Raw genomic sequence first — 23,757 nt, 5'->3', positions numbered from 1 at the left:
TACTGGAGATATATATGCTACGTTTATAATGTTTAAATAACGTTTTAAAAATTTTACTTTTTCTTTATAGAGACCACCAGCTGCTAAAACTGAACAATGTGATTTTAACACCTCACATAGGTAGTGCTACTCGCTCTACCCGGCGTATTATGATGGAGACCATGGTTCAAAGTATGCTTGATGCTGTTGCCGGTCGTCAGGTTTCTAATGAAGTCATTACCCAGTAACTGGAAAGCTTCAGATGCTACGTAATGGCTAATTTACTGAAGACATTTGGGATAAATCAGTTCTTCATTTATTACTGTAAAACTAGCACTGAATGTAAACCTATGTCTTTACTTTCTTTTAATCCAGTGTTCAAAAATATTAAACAACCCATATGTTCCAGTTAATATCTGTATTTGTCTGTCAGATCCTTCCTTGTCTGTGTCTCACCGTGCCCTGGGCTCCTGGAGGGGCCTAGGGGGCAGCCTCCTCCCTACAGACTATGGGCCCTGGCCTTTGAAGGGGTTCTGTTTTCGTGGAGGTGGGTACAAGGGGTCTGTTGGGACTACTTCTTTCCCCTGGTACAGAGTGCCATGTTTCCCCAATTACCAGAGATTATAAAGACTGTGGAACTCAGACACAGATTTGAGGTACCTGCATTTTGGGAGGGGGCTTAATAAGTGGTGTGTTACCATAGGGTCAGAGCTCACAAGACAGACCTCTATGGCCAGTATTTGCACCTGCAAAATGTTTATTCATCATTCTGAGCAAAGTTTGAGAGGTACAAAGGCTGCTCACAAAAATGGTCCATAGTATCCGTCAAGTATTTCACAAAGATATTCATTCTGGTTAAACTCTTCCAGTGCTAGCATGGAAGGACTACAAGATGAGCTTTTTACAACGGAAGATTGCTATGTTGTATTGTATAGGACAATATGAATAAAGGACCACCTTTGACTCCCCACTTTATTATTTAATGCAGAACACTTTAACAGTCTTCTATGCAGGAGAACAAACTTACATGAAAACCTGTTAAGAACATCATTGAACCAGAAACCTACATGATGGTGTTTTTGTAAGGTCAAACTATTTTCTTTGATGTTCTTTGCATTTTTACATCCTTGCATGGTATTAGGTGGGTTGCAGTTGAGCTTATACGTTAAATCTCAACAGTAGATATTTGAAGGAGAAGTGTTTTTACACAGTTAACATTGCATAAAAATTTTATGTATCACTTATCCTCTTATCATCTCTTTCACATGCAGTTAGGTCTGAAAATATTTGGAAACTGACACATTGTTCATAATTTTGGCTATGCACATCACAAAAATGGATTTAAAATAAAACAAAAAAGGTTTAAGTGCAGACTTTCAGCTTTAATTCAAGGGATTGAAGAAAAATATTGTATGAAAACGTTTATAAATTGCAACCATTTTCATACACAGTCCCCTTATTTCAGGGCCTCAAATCAACACAATCAAAAATATAATGTGCTTTGTGGAGAATCCTTTGCAGGCAATGCATGAAGTCTGGAACGCATGGACATCACTAAATGTTTGGTTTCCTTCTTGTGGTGCTTTGCCAGGCCTTTACTGCGGGTGTCTTCAGTTGTTTGTGGGTCTTTCTGCCTTTCGTCTGAAACGCATGCTCGATCGGGTTAAGATCAGGTGATTGACTCGGCCATTGCAGAATATTCGCAGTATGTTTTGGTTTAGTGTCCATCTGTAAAGTGAACTGCCATCCAACCAACAATAGCCGTTTTAACATTTCTGCGCTGCTCGTGTTTAGCTGTAATTTTCTTCTTTCCCGTTTACTGAACCCACACACATTATATATTGTTTTTTTCAGGACAGGGTGACATCAGTGGGAAATTATTTTTACATTTTACTGTTTTTTTACTATTTTTTTCTAATTATTATTAATTTTATTTTATTTTTTAATTTATTTTTACTAATCACACTGTGATTAGAAAGCTGGGCTCCATTGACTTGCATGGTTGAATGCAATACCTGTATTCAACCTGCAAGTGGAGCCAGAGTTCTCTAGAGGGTCTGGAGACCGTCTAGCGAACTTTTTCATCTTTATTATTTTTTTTCCCGGGCCGCCGCCATCTTGCTGATGGTGAAGATCACCGGTAGCGGCGGCTGTGACCGCTCTCCTGATCAAGGCATTCCAGCGACACCATTTAAGTTTAGGAGGTGACCGTTAATCGCCTCCTAAACGCTTTAAAAACGGGCGTCCGCCGCCATACAATGTATGGCGGTTGTTGACGCCCCAGGGAGGGGCCAGACATGGCTCCTGGTGCCGATCGTGGCGTTGCTAAATGCCTCGAGGTCGAGGCATTACAGCAACGCCGTTTGGGTGCAGAAACGTAGATCGCTTTCTGCACCCGTTTAAAGACGTCATTTGTCGTAAACGACTTGTTTTTCCGTGCCGTGCCAGAACCGGCAATTGTCATTAAGGCGTTAAAGATGATGTGGTATGCTTCAGATCACGAGCCGTTCTCCAAGCCTTCTCCACACTTTTTTATTCCCATCATTCTGGTACAGGTTGATCTCGGTTTTATCTGTCCAAAGAATGCAGTTCCAGAACTAGGCTGGCTAGTCTAATCTGGACTTTCTATTCTTGAGGCCAATGAATGGTTTGCACCTTGTGGTGAAGCCTCTGTATTTGCTCTCATGAAATCTTCTCTTTATGGTAGACTTGGATACGAATATCTCTACCTCCTGAAGAGTGTTCTTCACTTGGCTGGATGTTGCGAAGGGGTTTTTCCTTACCACAGAAAGAATCATACGATCAATATTGTCTTCCATGGACATGCAGGTCTTTTTGTGTTACAGAGCTCCCTAGTCAGTGGCGTCGGCAGGGGGGGGCCAGAGGGGGCCATGGCCCCCCCTACATCATGCTGTGCCCCCCGGTGTGCCCCCCCAATTGAAACGCCGTCTTTTTTTTTTTTTTTTAATAGACCCGGAGGAGAGAGTGAGAGGCGCCGAGCGGTTGCTGAGGAATAAGTTCTCAGCAACCGTTCGGCGCCTCTCACTCTTCTCCGCGACCGCGAGGCCTCTTCCTGGTTCGCAGTGCCGGCATTTCAAGCCGAGCGCCGGTATATGTCGTCATATCCGGCGCCCAGCAGTGAAGCCGGCAGAACCAGGGATACAGAGACCTCGCGATCTCACCGCTGGACAAGCCCAAGGTAAGTGAACTTCAAAGGGGGGGGTTAGAGAGTCAGAAGAGGTAGATAGGAAGTGAGAAGGGGTAGATAAGGATAGATTGGGAGGGAGAGGGGGTAGATAGGATAGATTGGGAGGGAGAGGGGGTAGATTGGGAGGGAGATGGGGGTGGATGGGATACATTGGGAGGGAGAGGGGATAGTTAGGATTGATTGGGAGGGAGAGGGGGTAGATAGGATAGATTGGGAGGGAGAGGGGGGTACATAGGATAGATTGGGAGGGAGAGGGGGGGTACATAGGATAGATTGGGAGGGAGAGGGGGGTACATAGGATAGATTGGGAGGGAGATGTGGTAGATAGAGAGGCAGATGTGGTAGATAGGGAGGGAGAGGGGGTAGATAGGATAGATTGGGAGGGAGAGGCGGTAGATAGGATAGATTGGGAGGGAGAGGGGGTAGATAGGATAGATTGGGAGGGAGAGGTCTTTATGGGACAAAAACGGCGTACGTTCAGCTGTTTGGGGACAAAGTTGACATAATGTGTAACTTAGGTGCTGGTCAGGTTCTATGTGGGCAGTGTGGACACCAGGGCTGGCTTTGGGGTGTGTGACCAGTGACCTATGCCTGTAATTTAGGGGGTTTTATCTATACCTTTAATGCAGAGTTTATATGTAATTTCCAATTGATTTATATCTGCAAAGCTGGGTTTTGTGTCATTCTGTTCATCTGTATCGGCTATATTTCCATACATTATTAATGTTTACCTGCAAATATAGGATTTGCATGTCTTATTCAGTTGATCAATACCTGGAGTGCTGTTTCCATGTGTTGATTATTTGATCTAAACCTTCAGTGCTGAGTGTACATGTGATTTCCAGTTGATATATACCTGCAATGCTGGGTTTGTGTGTTCTGTTGGTTTATACCTGCAATGCTATGTTTCCATACATTATTTATGTATACCTGCAAATACAAGTTTTTTTTTAATCTCATTCAGTTGCATGTGCTGTTTCCATGTGTTGTTTATTTGATCTATACCTGAACTACAGGGTGTAAGTAAAAGAGCGCTATGGTTTAGTGAATGAGGGGACAAAGGGACTCTGGGGATGATTACAGGGGAGAGGACCTCTCAATGTCACGGTGCAGTCAGAAGGAGGGAACACTGTACTGACTCTCACTGTCTTCCCCTGATCTGCAGTCAGTGTGGCAAATATATTGGCAGCAGGGTCTAATATTAATATATATCGGAAGCTGGGACTAATGTTTATATATATCGGAAGCTGGGACTAATGTTTATATATATCGGCAGCAGGGGCTAATATTAATATATATTGGCTGCAGGGCCTATTATCAATAAATATTGGCTGCAGGGGCTAATATTTATATATATTGGCTGCAGGGACTAATACTATATATCGGCAGTAGAGGCTAATATTAATATATGTTGGCAGCAGGGTATAATTTCTATGTATATCGGCAGCAGGGTATAATATAAGTATGTATCCGCAGCAGGGGCTAATATTAATATATATCCGCAGCAGGGGTTAATATTAATATATATCGGAAGCAGGGTGTAATATTTCTATATATCTGCAGCAGGGTCTAATATTTATATATATTGTCAGCAGGGGCTAATATTAAATAATGAAAAATAACTGTCACTTTAGCTGTTATTTTGAAATCATATTTTAATCACAGTCTTTACTTCAAAGAGATAAGTGCATATTATGTAGTTAAAAATGCACGTCTAACGTGTGTGTGTGTATATATATATATATATATATATAGTGTATATGTACCGTTTTATAATTGGCCCCCCTACTTTGGTCCCTGGCCCCCCATGTGCCCCCCCTAAATATGAAACCTGGAGACGCCACTGTCCCTAGTGTGTTCTTTTTTTCTCAGAATGTACCAAAATGTTGATTGGGTCACTCCTGATGTTCCTGGTATATCTCTGATGTTTTTTTCTATTTTGCAGCCTAAGGATGGCTTGTTTCACTTGCATTGAGAGCTCCTTTGAATGTTGTGGGTTCACAGCAACAGCTTCCAAATACGAGTGCCACACCTAGAAATCAGCTCTTTTTACCTGCTTAATTGATAAAGAAATAAAGAAGGAATGGCCCACACCTGTCCATGAAACAGAGTTTAAGTCAATTGTCCAATTACTTTTGGGGGCTACATATTAAAGACCCTTCCTCAAATTTGCATGTGAGTACCCTCAAATTAAAGCTGAGGGATTTCAATTTATTTTGGTAAACAGCCAAAATAACAAATCTTGTCTCTGTGTCGAAATATTTTCAGACCTAACTGTATGTGAACTACTGGACTGGTGACAAAAAATTAGACACTTCTGAGCTACTTGGCAGCGGTATTAATAATCAACTATTGCATAAAACATATTGATAACAAACATGGGTGTTAATAGTTCTGAGTTCATTTGATTGGATATTGCCAGTATTATAGTTATATTTACAGTATTTGCTTTGAATTCTTAGTTTAGTGATTTTTAAGGTAAGCATACTGACTAAAGTGTTGGTGACCCTTTGTATACTTCCACTTGTTTTGTGCCAAAGGCGAATGTTTCTGTATATTAAGACATATATAATACATTCAATAAAATATTTATTTGTTAAAAATATTTCAATATAGTCAATGCAAGAATTCTGTTTTATTTAATAACTACAGATATATTTGTTCGATTCGGTAGAGCCATTTTTTAACTGTCACACAAGCAATGCAGAAACCCAAGATTATGGCATTGTCACTATATCTGTGATAGACAAACCCTTTAATAAAGCAGATGCATTCGATACAAGTTTTTCTGCAACTTTTCTTCTTGTTTTCTCAGTGGAATTTCCGATATGGGGTGTCACAATGACATTCTTCATGGTCAACAAAGGATGATTTCTATTAAAATCATAAGTAAAATGTTTATATTAAAAGGAGTAAACCACATACACCACCAATGAAGATTTTTTGTTTCTGAGTGTAACATTTTACTTTTCAAGAAATACCTCAAAACCCGTTTCTTCAGAGGATAAAATATTATCAGTTAAAACCTCCATATCTTATATACCGCTAATACATTTTCACATCTATGTCATCTGTCCCTCTTTCTCTATACCTTGCACCTTACTACATTTCCTCTAGATTGTAAGCTTGTGAGCAGGGCCTGCTTTACCTCAGGTAGGTAAGAAGGGCTGTGTAAATTGTTGGTGCTATATAAATAAAAGATAATTTTATAACTGCATGTATGTGCCCATAAATAGAGACAGGGGCACAGGGGTATCGGTTTAATACTTATGTGTATTGAACAGATTAAACTTAAAAAAGTCATTTTTTTTCTATAATAGCACATAAGCTAATTTTAAGCATTCTAGACAAGAAAAGGGCAGCTTCTGTATGCAGTCTATATGAACAGATGAACAGCAGACACCAAATATCCTAAAGTCTTTACTATTTAGGGCAGAATTTCATATAATTATCACTAATATCTTAAAAACTGTCAAGAGAAAAAACATCAAAAGGCACTTAAGAGTCATATTTGCAACTTCTGTGGAAATTAAGAAAATGAATATGTAGGTTACAGAAATCGTACCGCGGAAGAGGTTCTGGATCCGTGACATCTAGAGCAGCAGCCTTGATGGTTCTGTTTCTAAGAGATTCCACCAAAGCGTTGTGATCCACAACTCGGCCTGTAATAAATAGTGTTTTATACAAAATTCACACACATACATATTTTAAGTACTTATTTTACCTTTAAAGTATCTAAGTTAAGAGAGCTAAAGCTTTAGATGCTCCCAAGCAGGGATGCACCGTAGGACAGGCTATTAAGCGGCTGTCCGATCTTGGTTGAGCGTCTCAGATTTGTTTTGCACAATACCTTTAGAGGATAACATTGAATCTACTGTAATCACAACATGTTAGATGTTATAACGTAGATCATATTGTAAAAGAGTATGCTTTACATTGTAGCTGTAAGTTGGTTTGTTGTAGGCTACAGTATATTTCTCAATGCATGTTGCGTGTATTGAAACCTCCTTGAATTGAAACAAAATTCAATACCTCTGCTGATGTTAATGAGAATGGCTGTGGGCTTCATCAGTTGTAGCTCCTCTTTACCGATTAGTTTGTCAGTCTCTGGTGTCAGCTTCACAGCCAACATCACAAAATCAGCCTGCTGGAGCAGGTCTGCCATTTTACTGCAGTACATGGCACCAACCGCCGCTTCTTCTTCTGGGCGTCTGTTAGAATACACATTTAATGTGCATTTAATGTGCATATTCCATTTATTATTTGTATCGATTTATACAGTGCCATAATGTTCCACAGTGCTGTATAAGGGGTAAAAATGACATTACAACTACTGCATCACAAAACAATTTGGAATTAAAAATAAAAGGCACTCAAAGAAGTTTACGATCCAGAAGGAGTAGCGGGACTTTGCACAAGAGTTGTGATTGCCAACGTTTGAGGTGGACAACACAACTGTATTTCAATTTAACAATGGTTTAAATAAATTATATTGCTAGACACACAAAAAGATCGTCTGAAGGGTAAGATAGTATGGTAGAACAGCAGGATTGAGGCTGGGTAGAGGGGAGCTAAATGATTTTGAAGGACAAGAGACAAGTTGGGAGTCTGGTGATTCCAAAAGATTGGGCAGCCCATGTATATGAGCATGAGAGGTAGAAATAAGAGCATAGGACAGGCAAGAATTATCGGATGAGTAGGGACCAAGTAGGTGTAGATAAATGAGGCATATGTAGAGGAACTGCTGTGAAGAGAGTCATGATGTTAAATTGATTCCAGAAGTGTACAGGCAGCCAGTGAAGAGGCATTAGTACAGCTAGGTAAGGAATATAAATCTGCAGCAGCACTGATTATGGGTTGTAAAGGAGCAAGACTAAGACTGAATGAAGGAGCCCAGCTAAGACTGAGAGATGGAGATAATAATTGCATTACAAGAGTTTTAGTTGTATCTTGGGATGGAAGGAGAGGGCACAAGCCATCTCATACAGTCCATACAATTTAAAGAATTAAGTTTTACTGAAATGATAGATGTACTATAGATAGATAATGTTTATAAATGTATATTTGGGGTATTTTCCTTCCCTTTTTTATATATATATATCTTTATGTATAATCCATGGTTTACGTATAATCAATATATTAACAAATATAATTTTTTTTAGATTTAGGTAAGATTTCTTTTATGGGTTAGATGCTACTAATGAAAAAGCATGTGCAGTAATACCACATATAGTTATTATGTATGTTTTTTCTTAGTTCCTGTTTTTTTGAGGCTTGGCAGGCACGAAATCTGTTTTCAACCATAACATGTATACCGAACTTTGTTACACTTCATCATTCAGCATGGAGCCAGCAATGCTTGTGTCTTCTGACAGGGGATACTCCAAGGTGTCATACGGCAGCCTGATTTCCCCTGCACTAGGTGGAGAATATTCCGGCCAGTGCAAAACTCCTGGGACTTTTTATTAAGTCCTAGTGGTAGTTTGGATTACTTTACATACAAACTGAAGCTTCATCCTAACGCACCAAACACTCAAGTTAATATGAATTTAATTTTAAAATGTTCCTATATTTCTTGTTATATTTATTTATTATTTAATATAGTGCCTTCAGATTCCACAGCACTGTACAAAGGGTAGACAAGACATAACTATTATCTCAAACATAACTATTAGCTCAAATGAGCTTATAATCTACTTCTTGTTCTGTTTATCTATAAATGTGTCACTGAATCGTAAATTCACCCAGGACATACTTTCCTCAATTTTTCATTAAATACATTAAATATTGTAAAATAATGCAATCTAGTGGGTTATTATTTGGAACAGTAACCAATGTAGATTACATTGCAGTAATAATAAATCAGTTGTCTGTATAGTAAGTTACAATGCTGGTTGTGATATCATGCTAGTCATCTCACCTTCGTGTCCTGTTGTGATACAGGATCCTCATTCTGAAAGCGTTAGCTCGTAGAGCAATGCTGTAACCAACACCTCCCATTCCAATGATACCCAGTGTGGCCTCTGTGATATCATCAACAATCCAATTCAAATTAGAATTTGTGGTTTCTGGTGAACAGGAAACCTGGTGGGCTATAAAACAATGTCTATTATTTTCCATTTAGTCTAATGGAGAGGGCTTTTATCATCTTGCGCCGTGCATGTAATTCTAACCTTATTCCTGCTACAAACTAATCCATAATCCTCTGTAAAATAGAGTAGATTAAAATCTATCAGTGATAGGGTCCACCATATACTATCATGCTCTATCCTTACATACCTTCAATTAACTGCTTAGCCGATGCCAACATAAGAGCCATTGCCATGTCTGCTGTCGCGTCGTTTCCCACGTGAGGTGTGTTGGTGACTTTAATTCCGTATCTTGATATAAGCCATAGATCTAGATGATCAACCCCTACTCCAGAACTCCCAATTACTTTTACGTTTGGAAGAGAATCCAGGAGTTCCTTGTCAACTACAGGCAAATGCCACCACAAAAGAATGGCTTGTATCTTTGGAGAATACTTATTCTTATTGTTGAGAAACTCCTTAAGATACACTATTTGGAAGTGTTTCTTGACAATTGCTTCATATTGTTCTGGGAGTCCACGGGATCCTCCAATGTGTGATAGCAAAGCAAATGGAAGGGCATCCATTTCTGATTCAAAAGAAAGGGCAAAGTGTTCGTTAATCCATATTTACTATCTCTGGAGCAAAACTGCACCAACATGGTGAGGGCACAAATTCAGGAAATGAAATTCACCGTAGTACCTGTAAGGAGTGATGTTTGCTTCAGATCCCTTTTATATGTAAAGAGGGCCCTGTCTGTTTGAAAAACTATACTTGTAGTTACAGATTTACATTTGGATTTTGCAAGGAAACCTAAAGTTTTTACTCACTTTCCCTGAGGTAAGACCAGTGGTGATGGTCATAATGTTCTCCGTAACCAGAAAGACATACTCTAAAAGTTGCTGCATGTCAATACACCCATGTGTACACTATTGCAACAGTGCTCACTCATTGATGGCATGGAAGTTAGTGAGTAGGGTGTCTCAGCTTGTGAAATAATAGAGCAAGACGTTAATTTAGAGAAAGCAAGAAATTAAAGTAGTCTACTGTTTCTCAGAACCGTTCTGACGTTTTGCTTATGCCCCAACTGTTGGCTGTCTCAACAAATGTCCTGTTCATCTGAATTGGTCACTATGTGGGTAAGGATAGTAGATGAGGTGGTTCATGGGGCAGAATTCCTTGTGATGTCTTGGCTCACCCACATGTAGTGTGTAAGTATGCTCATGACATCATACTCACTTCTGTTCTGGAATGAGACAATGGAAACCTGAGGTATGTATATAGGAGAAAAACAACCCAAATTCCACGTGTGTGAATATAAAAATGTGATGATAATAATAAATAATAATAAATACTCCCCAAAAAAGCAGCTTCCAATAACACTCTTCCTCAGGATGTTAACAACACAATATGACAACCATGGAGCGCATATATATGGGGAGAAAAGAAACAACAATAATGGTGTAGTATGAACACACAAATGAAAAATAAAAAAGGGGTTTAAGATCCACTCACAAACACGTTGGATAAAGCAAGCTCATCAGAGCTCCCCATATATTTTCTCCCCATATATATGCGCTCCATGGTTGTCATAAACCTGAGGTATGTGACAGAATCAAAAACTATCATGAAAATAAAGCATAATTCTGTCTGGCTTCTTGGTATTTTAATCCAGTCAGTATATTTAATTAATCCATGATAAGCCTATAATTTACATCATGTACTAAAAATTATCCAGATGAGAATAAACTAATGGAAGACCACCCTCTGCTTTACAATGGAACATTCAAAGACGTTAATATTTCCATAAATGCACAAGGTTAAGATACCATGCGATCAATGAAGGTCCATTGGGAAGCAATTTAACAAGGTAGGGGGGTTGCTATCATATATCTCCTAATAACCCACAATAGTGAGTTTCTTTTAAGACAATAGCATAAATTCATGCATTTGTGATGGAAATACCTTAACATTGCAAGACAGGATCTAGGGGTTCTAATACCACCTTTAATACATACACCAAGTGGTTTTAGCCTGGTTTAGTATTCTACAATTAGCACTAACAATTTATTAAGAGCAGAAGTACATACCATTGCCTCTGTCCTTGCCTGGCTTCTGCTACAGAATGCTAGGTGTATTTGATGAAGATCTATTAATGAGTTGCAGAACCAGTTTAATATGTTAAGAATAACCTCTTGAGGTGGAACTGCAGCCACATCACATTATTCACATAGCAAGTAAGGTATCATATACTGGGTAGTAAAACAAAAAGGTGTGGTCTTAATGCAACTTTCCATCTGGCTGACAGCATGAAATGGAACTGTTTAATCACATTCTAGAAACCAAGTCCAAGGGTCTGCGTGTGTGCGTGCGTGTATCTGTGTGGACAATGCGCATTAGACTGGAATGGTGCTAAACAAAAAACAAAATGTCTAAAGTGTTCCAGTCTATCAGTGATATTTGAAAGACGAGAGAGGGTTGAATATTTGATTGTGTCTGAGGAAAGGCACTGGAATACCTGTTTACACTCAGCTCCAGGGCCGGCCCTATAATGGGGCAGACTGGGGCAATTGCCCCAGGCGGCACTTTTCAAGGGGCGGCACTTTGCCGTCCCAAGTGCCGCTGTTTTGTCAGCTGATGCGGCTACCGGCGCCGGTTTTAACATAAATGTAAAACCGCCGCCGTTTAATTACTTGCCTGCGTGCAGCGTGCCGATCGGTTCGGCTCTTCGTTCCACCCCCTTGATGCGCCGTGACGCTCAAAGGGGCGGGCTCACGCAGAGCAGGTTCCCGTCACCGCGTGACAAGGAGAAGATCTCGAGCGAGAAGAGGCTGAAGAGCACGTCGGTGGAAGAAGAAAAAGTAAGTATTTAAAAAAAAAATAAAAAATTGAGGTGATAAGCGGACCGATGGAGTCGCGGACAGACATTCATGCCCCTAGAGGGTTGCTGTGGAGAGGGGAGTCAGGGGACATTAACAATTGAATATCATTGAAACGTATTTGCGGGCCTACTCTATTTCAAACTGAATATTTTATGAAAAAGGAAACTGAAATTGGTTCTTTGGAGCAGTTGCTGTTTGGTGCCACCATGTCTGAAATGTGTGCAGGTGGTGTTCACTCCCCTTCTTCCATATTGGCGATATTCTATTTAATATGAAATGGGAACCAAAATTGGTGGTACAAAGCAAACAGCAACTGCTCAAAACAGCACAAATGTATGACCTCAATACCTCAGCACATGAGAGGTGAGCTGTCAGCTCAAGTGTTAAGCCTGTTAAAATGGCTGTTTATGGAGGTTATCATGAACCTCTGAAATCACTGTTTTTTCCTCCAAATATGTATAGGATTTTTTGTAATAAACCTTCTTGGCCTTGGAGCAGGTTTAATGTTAACATACACTGGCTGTGCCTTCTGTTTTTGAGGTAACTACAGCTAATAGGGCTTGTGGTTATCTGTCTTATCTGGTTATCTAAAGAAAGGCCTAATTTTAAAGGGTGGGAAGGACATAATTTTAAAGGACATATTCATGCCCCTAGAGGGTGGCTGGGGAGTGAGGACACAACAGGGTGGTTAGGACGATCTATACACAAAGGGGGGGGTGATACACATGGGTATAGGGTGCATTATAATTAACCAGTACAAAAGGGGGGGCATCAAAACACAAGGGGGGCATCAAATAAATCAATGCACAAAGGGGCCTGGCAGGGGGCACAGTCAGATACACACAATAAGCAGCAATGTGGAAAGCATTTTTTATGCTCTTGACAGGTGTCAGTGCCTGTCCTGGTGTGTATTTGGTTATCTGTTTCCTGGCACTTTACTTACTGTAGGGATAAATAGAACTTTGTAATTTTTATTTATCCAGAGACAAAACGCCTTCCTGAATTTCTAGTCACGTCAAAGGACAAAACTCCAGACATCAGTGTGAGGGAAAGTGAAGGTATTGTGTTATTTACTCTATTTCAATCTGAATATTTTATGAAAAAAGAAACTTAAATTGGTTCTTTGGAGTTTGTGAAACACAATTGCTGATTTCATTATAGAGGGGACTATACACCACATATTGCTCCTTACTATACTTACTATATCTTTGTTTTTCTCATTATGTATTTGCGCCCCATGTGGAGGAGTATGCCTTTTAACCCCCTATATGCCACTCTGCCTTCAGAAATGCTCTGCGGGGATCTGGATCTTAGTCTCATAGTCAGACCTCATTTGAGGCAACATAGATTATAAGACGAGGGGTAATTTTTAATAAATCTATTTAAACTATATAAATAAAGCTAAATAAAAATATGGAGTTTGCAGTTGCATGTAAATTATCACTTCCTAATTTTAGTTTTAACTATCATGATATAACATAATGGATGTAGGACAGTTTTTGCAGAATTTTTTTCCCCGAAGCGGGGGGGGGGGGGGCAGCATTTCACACTTCGCCCCAGGCAGCACAATGTCTTGGGCCGGCCCTGCTCAGCTCTCAACATGGCGAGTTGAACTATGGAACTTTGGAGCTCCTATTTTCCTTTTTTTGAGTGTATGAAGAAAGATCTATAAAGATTCATTAGCTCCCAACACCCACTGCAATCGTATAATTAGGGTTTGTGCTGCCTTAGGCCTGATCGAGTCTACGTGTCTCAAATCACATTTACCGCACCCTCTAATCTCTGTCACAGTGAAACATACCACGATATATAACAACATGTGCAGGGGGCCGTATCTGGATACAGATGGAGATAGCAGCACAGAGACTGAGTTCCATGTATATGCCAATACTTTCCATTGAAACACATAATCATGGGAAAATCAAATAGGGAATAAGCAGGACACACTCAGGCTCCCAAATCACAGAGACCAAAAAATAGAGGATAGACCCACTTAGGAGCAATGATTTTCCTTTACATTCTTAAGCTCGTCCACAGACTGACATCCAATTGGCTAAAAGTAAAGCTGGTTGGATTCCCAGCTAAAGCGAACCTCTATTCTTGTTTCCAATATAAACTTAATTATGTGTATTATTTGCCCCACTGGCTCTTCAAATCTACTATTGGTTCTGTAAAATAGCCTATAGGTTCCTGTTTATACATCTAATCTGTATTTAGAGTCATATTAACCTTTAGTATGCTGTCTTTGTTGTTAGACTAATTTTACCTGTAACACAAAATACTGTACATATGAAACATTTCACAAATCTAGAGTATGCTACTTTCCTAGGCAGTCGCCTATATTAAGGCACCCCACCCAAATTTTGCTTGGGATATTTTAACTGAAGCAAAGATCACTTTTTGACGCTCTTTCAACTGAGACATGAGAACTGACAGCTTTGTCCCCCCCCATTATTATGTGATAAATTATTGTTTTACTGTTTATTACCTAAAATTGATTGTTGCTAGTTTGTTGTTTACTTTATGTAATCCTGTTCCTGTGTGCATTCATTTCATCTTCTCGAGATGTCATCATAAAACACCCATAGCCATAGAGATGGCCAAGTGCAGAAACTACTGAGTAGGTACTCTAACCTGGTTGTCTTTAGCCATTCTATGTCGTCAAAAACAAACTGGCTAGCTGTTATATTTGCCTAACACACTTTCTTCCAATCAGATAAAAGGTTTCTTTTCCTAAGGGGTAATTGGGACATCTATAGCTTTCTTTCTCTTTTAAGCACTTTGATTATTTTGATGAAAATGTTGTTAGTATAGTATCTTGAAAAAAGTCTTCAGTCCATCAAGTTCCATCTTTCACACATACCTAGTTCTAAAGTTGATCCAAAAGAAGGCAAAACCCTACTTAGGGCAATTACCAATTATGCCACAACAGGGAAAAAAATCCTTCTTGATTCCATAGCGGCAATCAGATTACTCCCTGGATCAACCTTCTAATATGACTGTACTTTTAGCAGTTGTAGCCCTTTATGTTATGCTTAACCAGAAAAGCATCCAGACCTTTCTTAAAAATATCCACAGAGGTAGAAAATACACCATCCAGAGAATTCCATATTTTTATTGTCCTTACTGTGAAGAACCCTTTCCTATGCTGATGGTGAAATCTCCTTTCCTCAAGTCTCAACTGATGACCCCATGTCTTTTGCAGAGACCTCTTAAATAGATCACTAGAGAGCTGTTTATACTGACCTTGTGTGTATTTGTACAATGTGATCAGATCCCCTCTTAGACATCTCTTTTCAAGTGAAAACAAGTTCAGCTTTTCTATTCTTTCTTAATAACTAAAATTCTACATTCCTTTAATTAACTTTGTAGCCCATCTCCAGCTGTATATCATCCTTCTTAAAAACTGGTGCACTGCATTTTCATTGTGAGGCCTCACCATTGCTTTATAAAGAGGTACAATTATATTTCTAACTCATGATTTAATACTCCTCTTTATGCATGCCAATACCTTACTGGCTTTTGCAACCACTGACTGGCACTGCACTTTGTTGATAAGTCTATGGTCTACATAAGTCCTTCTCATTTTCTGCTTTTCACAATGCAGTGCCCTTTAGAGTGTAAGTTGCATGCTTATTTTGGTACCAAAGTGCCTTACCTTACACTTATCTTTATTGAATCTCATCTGCCACTTATTTGCCCAGTCCCCTAGTTTATCCAAATCATTCTAAAGAGACGCTACATCCTGATGAGCCTTTATAATCTTACCTAATTTTGTGTCATCAGCAAACAGAGACAGGTGACTTCCAATATCTATTTCAAGATCATTAATAAATATGTTAAAGAGAACTGGAGTTACTAGACCCAAGACAGAACCCTGAAGCATCCCACTTACCACAGTTGTCCAGTTTGAGAATTTGCTATTAACAACTCTTTGCACCCTGTCACTAAAACAATTTCTAATCCTAACACAGGCATTTTCTCCAAGACCGATTTGTCCTAGCTTATACAATAACCGCTGGTGTCAAATGCTTTTGCAAAATCTAAATAGACAAAATCTACAGCAACACCCTGATCTATACATTTACTCACATCATCATAGAATGTTACTGTGAGCAAAGACTCCAACTTGGTCCAAGACAGGTCCATCTCTACAGAAACAGGTGGACATTGCTACAGAAACCTCACATGCGTGACAATAAAAAGGGTGAACAAAACAATAAGTTGCACCACAGTTAGGTGATTGCTGACATCTCTGGCATCCCCGTGTTAAAGATTCCAGCTACAATATGGAGTGCCACAATGGCCTTCTTCATGTGCAATAAAGGCTGATTTTTATTGAATCAAATAAAAAAATGTGTAGTAAAAGCACAAACAGGAACTGTAATATAAACATGGTTTGGGGTCAGAGTTACATAATCTGTCAATTGTAAACTAATGTAAGAAAAAAGTTATGTCATATCACCGTCCTAAAGGGAGAACGCTGACTGTAGTTTTTTCAAAAAAGATTGTGCGTGAAGGTAAGTGATAACAGTAATAGTTTTACTTAATAAAAAAAATAAAACATGGTGGGAATTCCATGTTTACTTAACTCATGCATATAGAAAAAAACAGCATTTAGTACAATTTTTTTTAAATACATTTATATAAGAGTGGTCAATCAGTTAAAAAGTGTATATGTATATTTTTATTGTAAACTATTTTATCTAGTTACAACTATCATATTGTATATATGACGAGCCGGACTGGGGACGACTAAGCCACCCTGGCACTTTTTAAGGCCAGCAGAAACAAAATTAAGTTCTTGTGGGCCCTGGCTTGAGGTGGCTATTTTTTATGCTCACGCAGCGTGCAGCCACAGGTATCGAGACCATGGACACAAAACCGAGTAAGTATGTGAGCTATTGGACAGCGGTCCACCTGGCATTTGCCTAGTGTGCCAGATGGCTGGTCCGGACTTGAACATATGGTAAACTTGCTGAAACTATTCCAGGTAAAGAGGGGCTTTATGGTTTGCTAATAAATGTATGTAACGCAATATAACACTTTCCCAGATTACACGGTGTAAATGAAAGGGAAAACGTTTTAATAAAAGAAAAGCTTGACTTGCAGTTTTAGAAATATTGGCTGAGAGTGATGGGACACACAACAACAGCTTATGTAGTGTATAAAAATGATGTAATATTTATTAAAATACATGTAAAGTGTCATTTATATTCAGTTAGGATGAACTACGCCCCAGTCACATAAAAGACGCGTATACTGCTCTGTATGACCCGGCTGCCACATTCTATTTCATGTTACCTCCACCAATCAGTGACGCCCCCAACTACTACACGTGTGCACACGGGTGACCCCTACTGGCTATCGCTACTCCTACATCTCTTGCCACTATTGATGTCTGGCTAGGCGCGGAAGCCGATCGCAGAACTCTCCGACAGTTACAGACAAGCTGTGGAGTTTGGGTTTTTTCATGGCGCTTTCTACTACATCCGTTTTAAGGGTCCTCGGAGCCGGTGAGGATCGGGCCTGGACGGGAAGAAGATGCGTATGGAAGCTGATTTCGGCCTCCTGTTTTCCTGGGGACTTTCCGATTCACATGCCCTCTGTAATGCAGCGGCGATCCCTGCACCTCTCTCCGGCAGCGCTTGCCAAGAACATGCTGAATAAATTCGCCTCCAAAACCAAGTGAGCTTTAATAAGTAATGTTGTTGTAGTTGGTTGAACGGGTTGTGTTACCGGGCATGTCAGCTTCATTGTTACATTAATACTCTGAATACATTACTTGCCCTCAGGTACCCAAGGAGTTAAACAGGCACAGCAATCGATCGCCGGTTTCATGTTTAGAGACTATCCCACCGCAGGTGTCCTCCCCCTGCTTTTGATATTTATACACTGCCATGCAATAAAGTGTTATTACTATAAAGAACTGTAAAAAGTTTATGAATAACCCCACTCTCTAAAGCACAGCGTTACAGCAAATTGAATAAAATATCCAGAGTGCACACTATTTTATACTATAAAGAATAGTTTATTAAATGTAATCATACGCAGACTTAACGATTTATCAAATTTACATTTTCTAGCTCAATGTGCCACCTAAACAGATATCTCCCAGCGTTTTGAAACAAAGCCTTCATCGCCACTTACTTGTACTTAATTGGATGATTTCGCTTTTTGTGGAATGCGAGCTGAATATTATTTGAAATTATATTTATGCGAGGATATTTCTATATATGATATACATATATTGTTTTATATACATGATATATAGACACCTTCGGCAAAATGTTTCTTGAGATGAGTCTAATACATCTGATAATAATTCTACATTATAATATATAATTATACATAATTAAGTGACTTAAAATGCTTGCTGGAAAATTCTAACATACTACCCACATAATCTTAAGGGGTCTGTTAAAAAATTAGACCCTCAGCAGCAATTTATATACTTATTTCAGCTGGCAGTGTGAGTCTGCTAACATATTTGCCAATGGAGAACAGTGACCTATGTTCCCTCAAATGGACATCAAACCTGTCGACAGACGTGTAGTCGACCTGATACTTTCATGAGGCCTTCATCTTACGTTGGCTTGTGCCATTAGTTCTTTCATGCCTTGTATCTTGTGTTTTTTTTTTTTTGTTTTTTTTTGTTTTTTTTTGCAGAAAGAAGTTCTGGTATGATAGCCCGTCTATTGGAACGCAGTTTGTAAGTATGGTTTATAACCTTGTGTCTGTTTTCACATTTATCGGTCTCTGCTATATATATGGAAATTTCAAACATTATTTTATGTTTTATACTTTTTTTTCTTCACTCATAATACTTGTGCCTGTGTCATACCTCCCAACATTTCAAAACGTGAAAGAGGGACCCTTTCTTTTAGTTTTTTTGTTATCGCTTTTGCTGAACTCACCAATACAAGCAACTGCACTTTACAATGTTTCACTTGCATCGCCAATTAAAACACGCTTCATTTTTGTCAGCACAGTCACGCATATTAAAAATAGCCAACACATTGAATTCCCATGAGGCTCAGCCAGACATACTACTACCATGATGCTGGCTGAGCATCATGGGAAGTACAGTTAACAGTAGATGTTAGCTGTGAGTTACAATTCCCATGATGTTCAGCCAGACCAAGCATCGTGGTAGTTTTAATTTACAACTAACACCTGTCATATCATTTGCTGTTAACTACAGTTCACATGAGGCTCAGCCAGACATACGGCTTCCATGATGCTAGCTAAGCATCATGGGAATTGCAGTCAACAGTAAAGCTGCAGATGCTATCTGTGAACTACAATTCCCATGATTCTCAGCCAGTAAGGTGTCCACCATAATGCTGACTGAGTATCATTGGAAGAGTAGTCAACAGCAGCAGCGATTTTGTTTTTAATTAAAAAACAAAGGCTAATGTTAGCCTACCAGAACCCTTACACACACCTGCCCATAAACACACACATACACGTACACTGCCTTTGCGCACACACGTACACTGCCTTTGCGCACACACGTACACTGCCTTTGCGCACACACATACACTGCCTTTGCGCACACACATACACTGCCTTTGCGCACACACATACACTGCCTTTGCGCACACACATACACTGCCTTTGCGCACACACATACACTGCCTTTGCGCACACACATACACTGCCTTTGCGCACACACATACACTGCCTTTGCGCACACACATACACTGCCTTTGCGCACACACACACACACACACGTACACTGCCTTTACACACACATACACTGCCCTTACACACAGCTTACAAATACAGGTTAGATGTAATATAGGGAAGTTCTTTACTGAGAGAGTGGTAAACTGCGTAAGCATAAAACTATCCTGACTATGGGACCAGAACAAGGACTCATGTATTCTTTGAACGAGGACAAAGTAATACGTTTGTCTATATTTGTTTTTCTTTCTCCAATCCTATAGCTGTAGGCATAGTCTGTCTTAAATCACAGAATCATTTGCTCTGCAAAAAGTATTTGGTTTCCTTTACATAAAAATATTCTTTTTGGGTATATTTTACTTCTCAGAAAATATTGATTACTAAAAAATACAAATCAGGCTTGGAATAGTTACTGGTTCTCCAAGTGATCATGTGTGTATCATTACATAATTACTTAAATGTTATTAATCATAATTTATTACATCTACTCAGTCCCTGCTGTATGAGTGTTCGTGACTTTTTGTACTTTTGGTAAGGTGAATAAGCCAGACGGCTTGCTCAGCCTGATGAAAGTGCAAAAGAAGCAAAGGCGTGAAGATAGTATCCGTATGAGGGCATTGAACTCGATCATGTTTAAAGCATTGACTGATCTGCTGAGCACGCCAGAAGTCAGTCAAGAGGTTTATAACCTTAATGTGGAACTATCAAAGGTAAGGAAAAAACATGAAAATGAAACCGATGATCTCAGTGGTTGCCTTTGATAGTCCTTTTAATTGAATTATTCGGGGGGGGGGGGGAATGTCATACTGGTGGCACAGGAGATCGTGTTAAGAAATGTTTGCTACCTATAAGTAATCCAATGTAGGTTTTCATGACATCAATAGTGCTGCCTTTCTTAAGGTAGGATGTGGAATGTGTACACACGTTTGTATGGGCTCCTCTCTGTATTTAGGTTTGCATATCAGCAGACTTCTCGGCTTGCCGTGCATACTGGATCACTAGTGGCATCGCAGGAACTGACAATCTGGTTGAAGAAGTGCTACAGAAATATGCTCCCCGTTTTAGGTAAGGTATAGTAAACATGTATATTTTTTTTATCACTTTATACACATTAAATGTGTTCGTTGTGTAACTTGTTAGGGTATTTATTTCTTTAAAATTGGCTGTTTATTGCATTGGTGGAAATCCCCTTTAAGCAGTCAGTATGTTTTATATATTCTTGCTGAACGATAGGGTTAACATTACTAATTGTCTATAATGTGATGTAAAATAACTATAAGTATGTTATACTTTAGGAACATCCTATGGTTAAATTGATAGAATATATGCTTACATTCAATATGCCCATATCAAGATGAAGGCTCTATTCCTCCACCAAAATTGCCTGCCGATGGAAATTTTTTTTCTTTAAAAAGCTATGTAGTTTACCTAGTTGTAACTTTCCTAATGCCTGCATTGTAGAGATCTCGTCGGGGGTTTACTTTGCACTGTTCTCTTCATTTTCAGCCTTTTAATAATGAAATGTTCATAAAAGGTGCGATGGAATTGATAAGTGCATCACATTTTTCAATATTGTGTAAAATGCGTTTGTTTTTTTTGTTTTTTTTTTAAGACATCTCCTACTAACACATCAAGTTCTTGGAAGTGTTCCACCAATTGTGTTTGTCAGGGACAGAGAAAATGCTATGATACAGGAGGTAAGAAAAGCAAGTAAAGCCTCTGCCATTTTCTGCTTAACACCAAATGTTATATATAGTTTTTTTTTATATTTACAGGTGTCAAAATCTCCTATAGGTGTTGTATAAATTGTCGTCGGCCAGTAGCCATTGTGGAAATGCAACATTTGCTATACTTAGCCTGCATTCTGAAAATAAGCAGGATTGTATTAAACTGTTCCACAGCTAGTTGGTTACTGTCCAAGTCCTTTTAGATGTTGTTGAAGCATAAACATCCATTGTTCCTTTTTTTGTGTATCTTGCCCTCTGAGTTGAAGAGAGACATGGAAAGAGCTCACGCTTGGTATAAAAAAAAATATCCAGTCATGATGGTTGGCTTTGGCCCTAAAGATGTAGGGGCTGTAGAAAGCCTTTTGGAGGACTTTGATTTCTCAAAGCTGGCTTTAGCACTCCTGGTTTTTGCCCTCGGCAAAAGGAGCCATCTCAGGTTTACATTACACCAAGTAAATTTCTATCCTAGAAAACATTTCTTTTGGTTACTGGATTCAAAAGTGGTGACACAAAACTTGCATATTTTATAAATTAAAAGACATTCTTTCATTTGAACAGTTCTAAATATGTATGGACTTTCATATAACAAGTTTTGTTTTTTGGAACAGGTCGAACGGTTGCTGGCAGTTGCCGATTTTGGAGAGGATTATGGTGATTCTACCTCGGGTGGTCATAGTGAATTCAGGTTGGTAATTTATATAGAGCATTTTAGCTCCACATTATTAAAGGGTGCACATTAAAGATTCTGGAAAGGAGACTTTCATGCAGGTAGCATTTGTGTCTCATTTACCGTCTGAATCTAAGATATGTATTCCAGGTTTGTGTTAAAAGTATGGTTTATAAACATGTTGCTTCTGTTTTCTGATCAGGGAGACTTCCTTAGAAGAAATTTCTGAAGCTTCAGCCTCTTCTTCAGCATCTCCAAATATGTTTGGCATTGACCACACCTATCTTAACAGACAGATTTTGGAATACAAATCTAAAATGAAAGATCATTTAAATCAGCCCGATAGCATAGGGTTGTCTCAGCAGCAGCAAGAGCAGCTGGCAGAGATCAGGAGGCAGAAGATCCTAAAGAAGAAACTAAAAAAGCAGAAGGCAGAGAAACGTGAAGATGATATCACACCACAAAAATATTTGCTGGACAAATATATCGAGGAAGAGGATGTGTCCGGTGCATACCCAGACATTGAAGATGATATAAATGAAGTAACTGAGGAATTGGAGGACGAAGAGAGAAAGACAAGACCGCTAGATGAACATTGAGATACCAAAATGCCAAGCAAAAAGTGTAGACCATATCTACTAGAATGTTTTTTGTCATCTTGTGGTGGAGTTTAATATAAAGATTAGCATTTAAAATATAAAGTAACATAGGTATATCTTACAAATCTATTTGTACGTGATACAAAATCGTCTATATATAAAAAGGGTTTATTTTCCCTAGCCTTATGAAGACGTACTGCTCTCATATGTAAAATCCCCCCCCCCCAAAAAGTGTAAAAATATTTTATATTTTAAAAAAAGTTATTTCAAGAAATGAATGAATAAATAGTATTCACTAGGCATGCTCTGAATTCTTGCTTTGTTTTATCAGCCATTGCTACCTCCACTTGACTCAGGAGTACGCCTAGGATTGGCGGCAGCCAAATGCGTTATTTTACTGACATTTTCCCCTTAGCTGAAACATGCTTCCATCCTAACACTCAAACTCGCTTTAATACCATATATTTACATGTACATACGCCCATATTCCATCCTCTTACTCGTAATGCTAACTATAGGCTCACCTCTAGCATCATATGCTGACCCAAATACACCCATGCTAACACCATATTCTAACACATTTCTTTTCCTCCTGGAATTAGGAGGGTGAAAATGTGTTTCTCACTGAACAAAACTATTTAAATAATACTGGGTGTTTTAATGTGGGACGTCAAGGATGGATCGATAGTAGGAATGGAAAAGTAAAATGCTTGAAACCACAAAGAATGTTTGGGCTCCACTAGGAGCATTTGGAAGACTATGTTTGAATTGGATGTAATTTCACAGCAAAGGGGTTTGGGCATATTGAAGGACACGTGCTTAATGACATTTAATATTGAGAAATGCAAAGTTGTGCATTTTGAGGAACATTAAATGTGCAATTTATTTTTTAAATGGGAACGCTGTTAGGGATATTAATGAGACAAAATAGGCAAAAC

The 23,757-nt window shown here is 39.0% G+C and overlaps 2 protein-coding genes across 2 annotated transcripts; one reads left to right on the top strand and one right to left on the bottom strand.

The window, feature by feature from the left end:
* Positions 1 to 5,904: 5,904 nt before the first annotated feature.
* On the bottom strand, positions 5,905 to 9,842 carry LOC149289594 (glyoxylate reductase/hydroxypyruvate reductase-like). Its single transcript, XM_089490413.1, has 5 exons — positions 9,467 to 9,842; positions 9,108 to 9,279; positions 7,220 to 7,398; positions 6,753 to 6,849; positions 5,905 to 6,061 (listed from the first exon to the last, which is right to left on the bottom strand). The coding sequence occupies exons 1-5, from the start codon at positions 9,840 to 9,842 to the stop codon at positions 5,905 to 5,907; spliced, it is 981 nt and encodes a 326-aa protein (XP_089346539.1).
* A 72-nt stretch (positions 9,843 to 9,914) lies between these two features.
* LOC149289593 (putative ribosome-binding factor A, mitochondrial) lies at positions 9,915 to 22,819 on the top strand. Its single transcript, XM_089490411.1, has 7 exons — positions 9,915 to 9,959; positions 18,807 to 18,818; positions 20,363 to 20,536; positions 20,779 to 20,891; positions 21,439 to 21,523; positions 22,162 to 22,238; positions 22,423 to 22,819. Exons 1-7 carry the CDS (start codon positions 9,915 to 9,917, stop codon positions 22,817 to 22,819), a joined length of 903 nt encoding a protein of 300 aa, XP_089346537.1.
* Positions 22,820 to 23,757: the final 938 nt, after the last annotated feature.

Source organism: Sceloporus occidentalis, unplaced genomic scaffold (assembly GCF_023333645.1).
Source record: "Sceloporus occidentalis isolate IW3139 unplaced genomic scaffold, rSceOcc1.0.p SCAF_44, whole genome shotgun sequence".
Taxonomy (NCBI): domain Eukaryota; kingdom Metazoa; phylum Chordata; class Lepidosauria; order Squamata; family Phrynosomatidae; genus Sceloporus; species Sceloporus occidentalis.
The sequence above is the reverse complement of the archived record's forward strand: the minus strand, read 5'-3'. Positions and strand labels throughout refer to the sequence as shown.

Coding starts and splice junctions, on each gene's coding strand:
- LOC149289594 (XM_089490413.1), bottom strand. CDS start 9,842: ATGGATGCCCTTCCATTTGCTTTGCTATCACACATTGGAGGATCCCGT. Junction 7,399..9,107: donor TATCACAACAGGACACGAAG/GTGAGATGACTA, acceptor GTATTCTAACAG/ACGCCCAGAAGAAGAAGCGG. Junction 6,062..6,752: donor GATCCAGAACCTCTTCCGCG/GTACGATTTCTG, acceptor TGATTTTAATAG/AAATCATCCTTTGTTGACCA.
- LOC149289593 (XM_089490411.1), top strand. CDS start 9,915: ATGGTGAGGGCACAAATTCAGGAAATGAAATTCACCGTAGTACCT. Junction 20,537..20,778: donor TTAATGTGGAACTATCAAAG/GTAAGGAAAAAA, acceptor CTCTGTATTTAG/GTTTGCATATCAGCAGACTT. Junction 22,239..22,422: donor GGTGGTCATAGTGAATTCAG/GTTGGTAATTTA, acceptor TTTTCTGATCAG/GGAGACTTCCTTAGAAGAAA.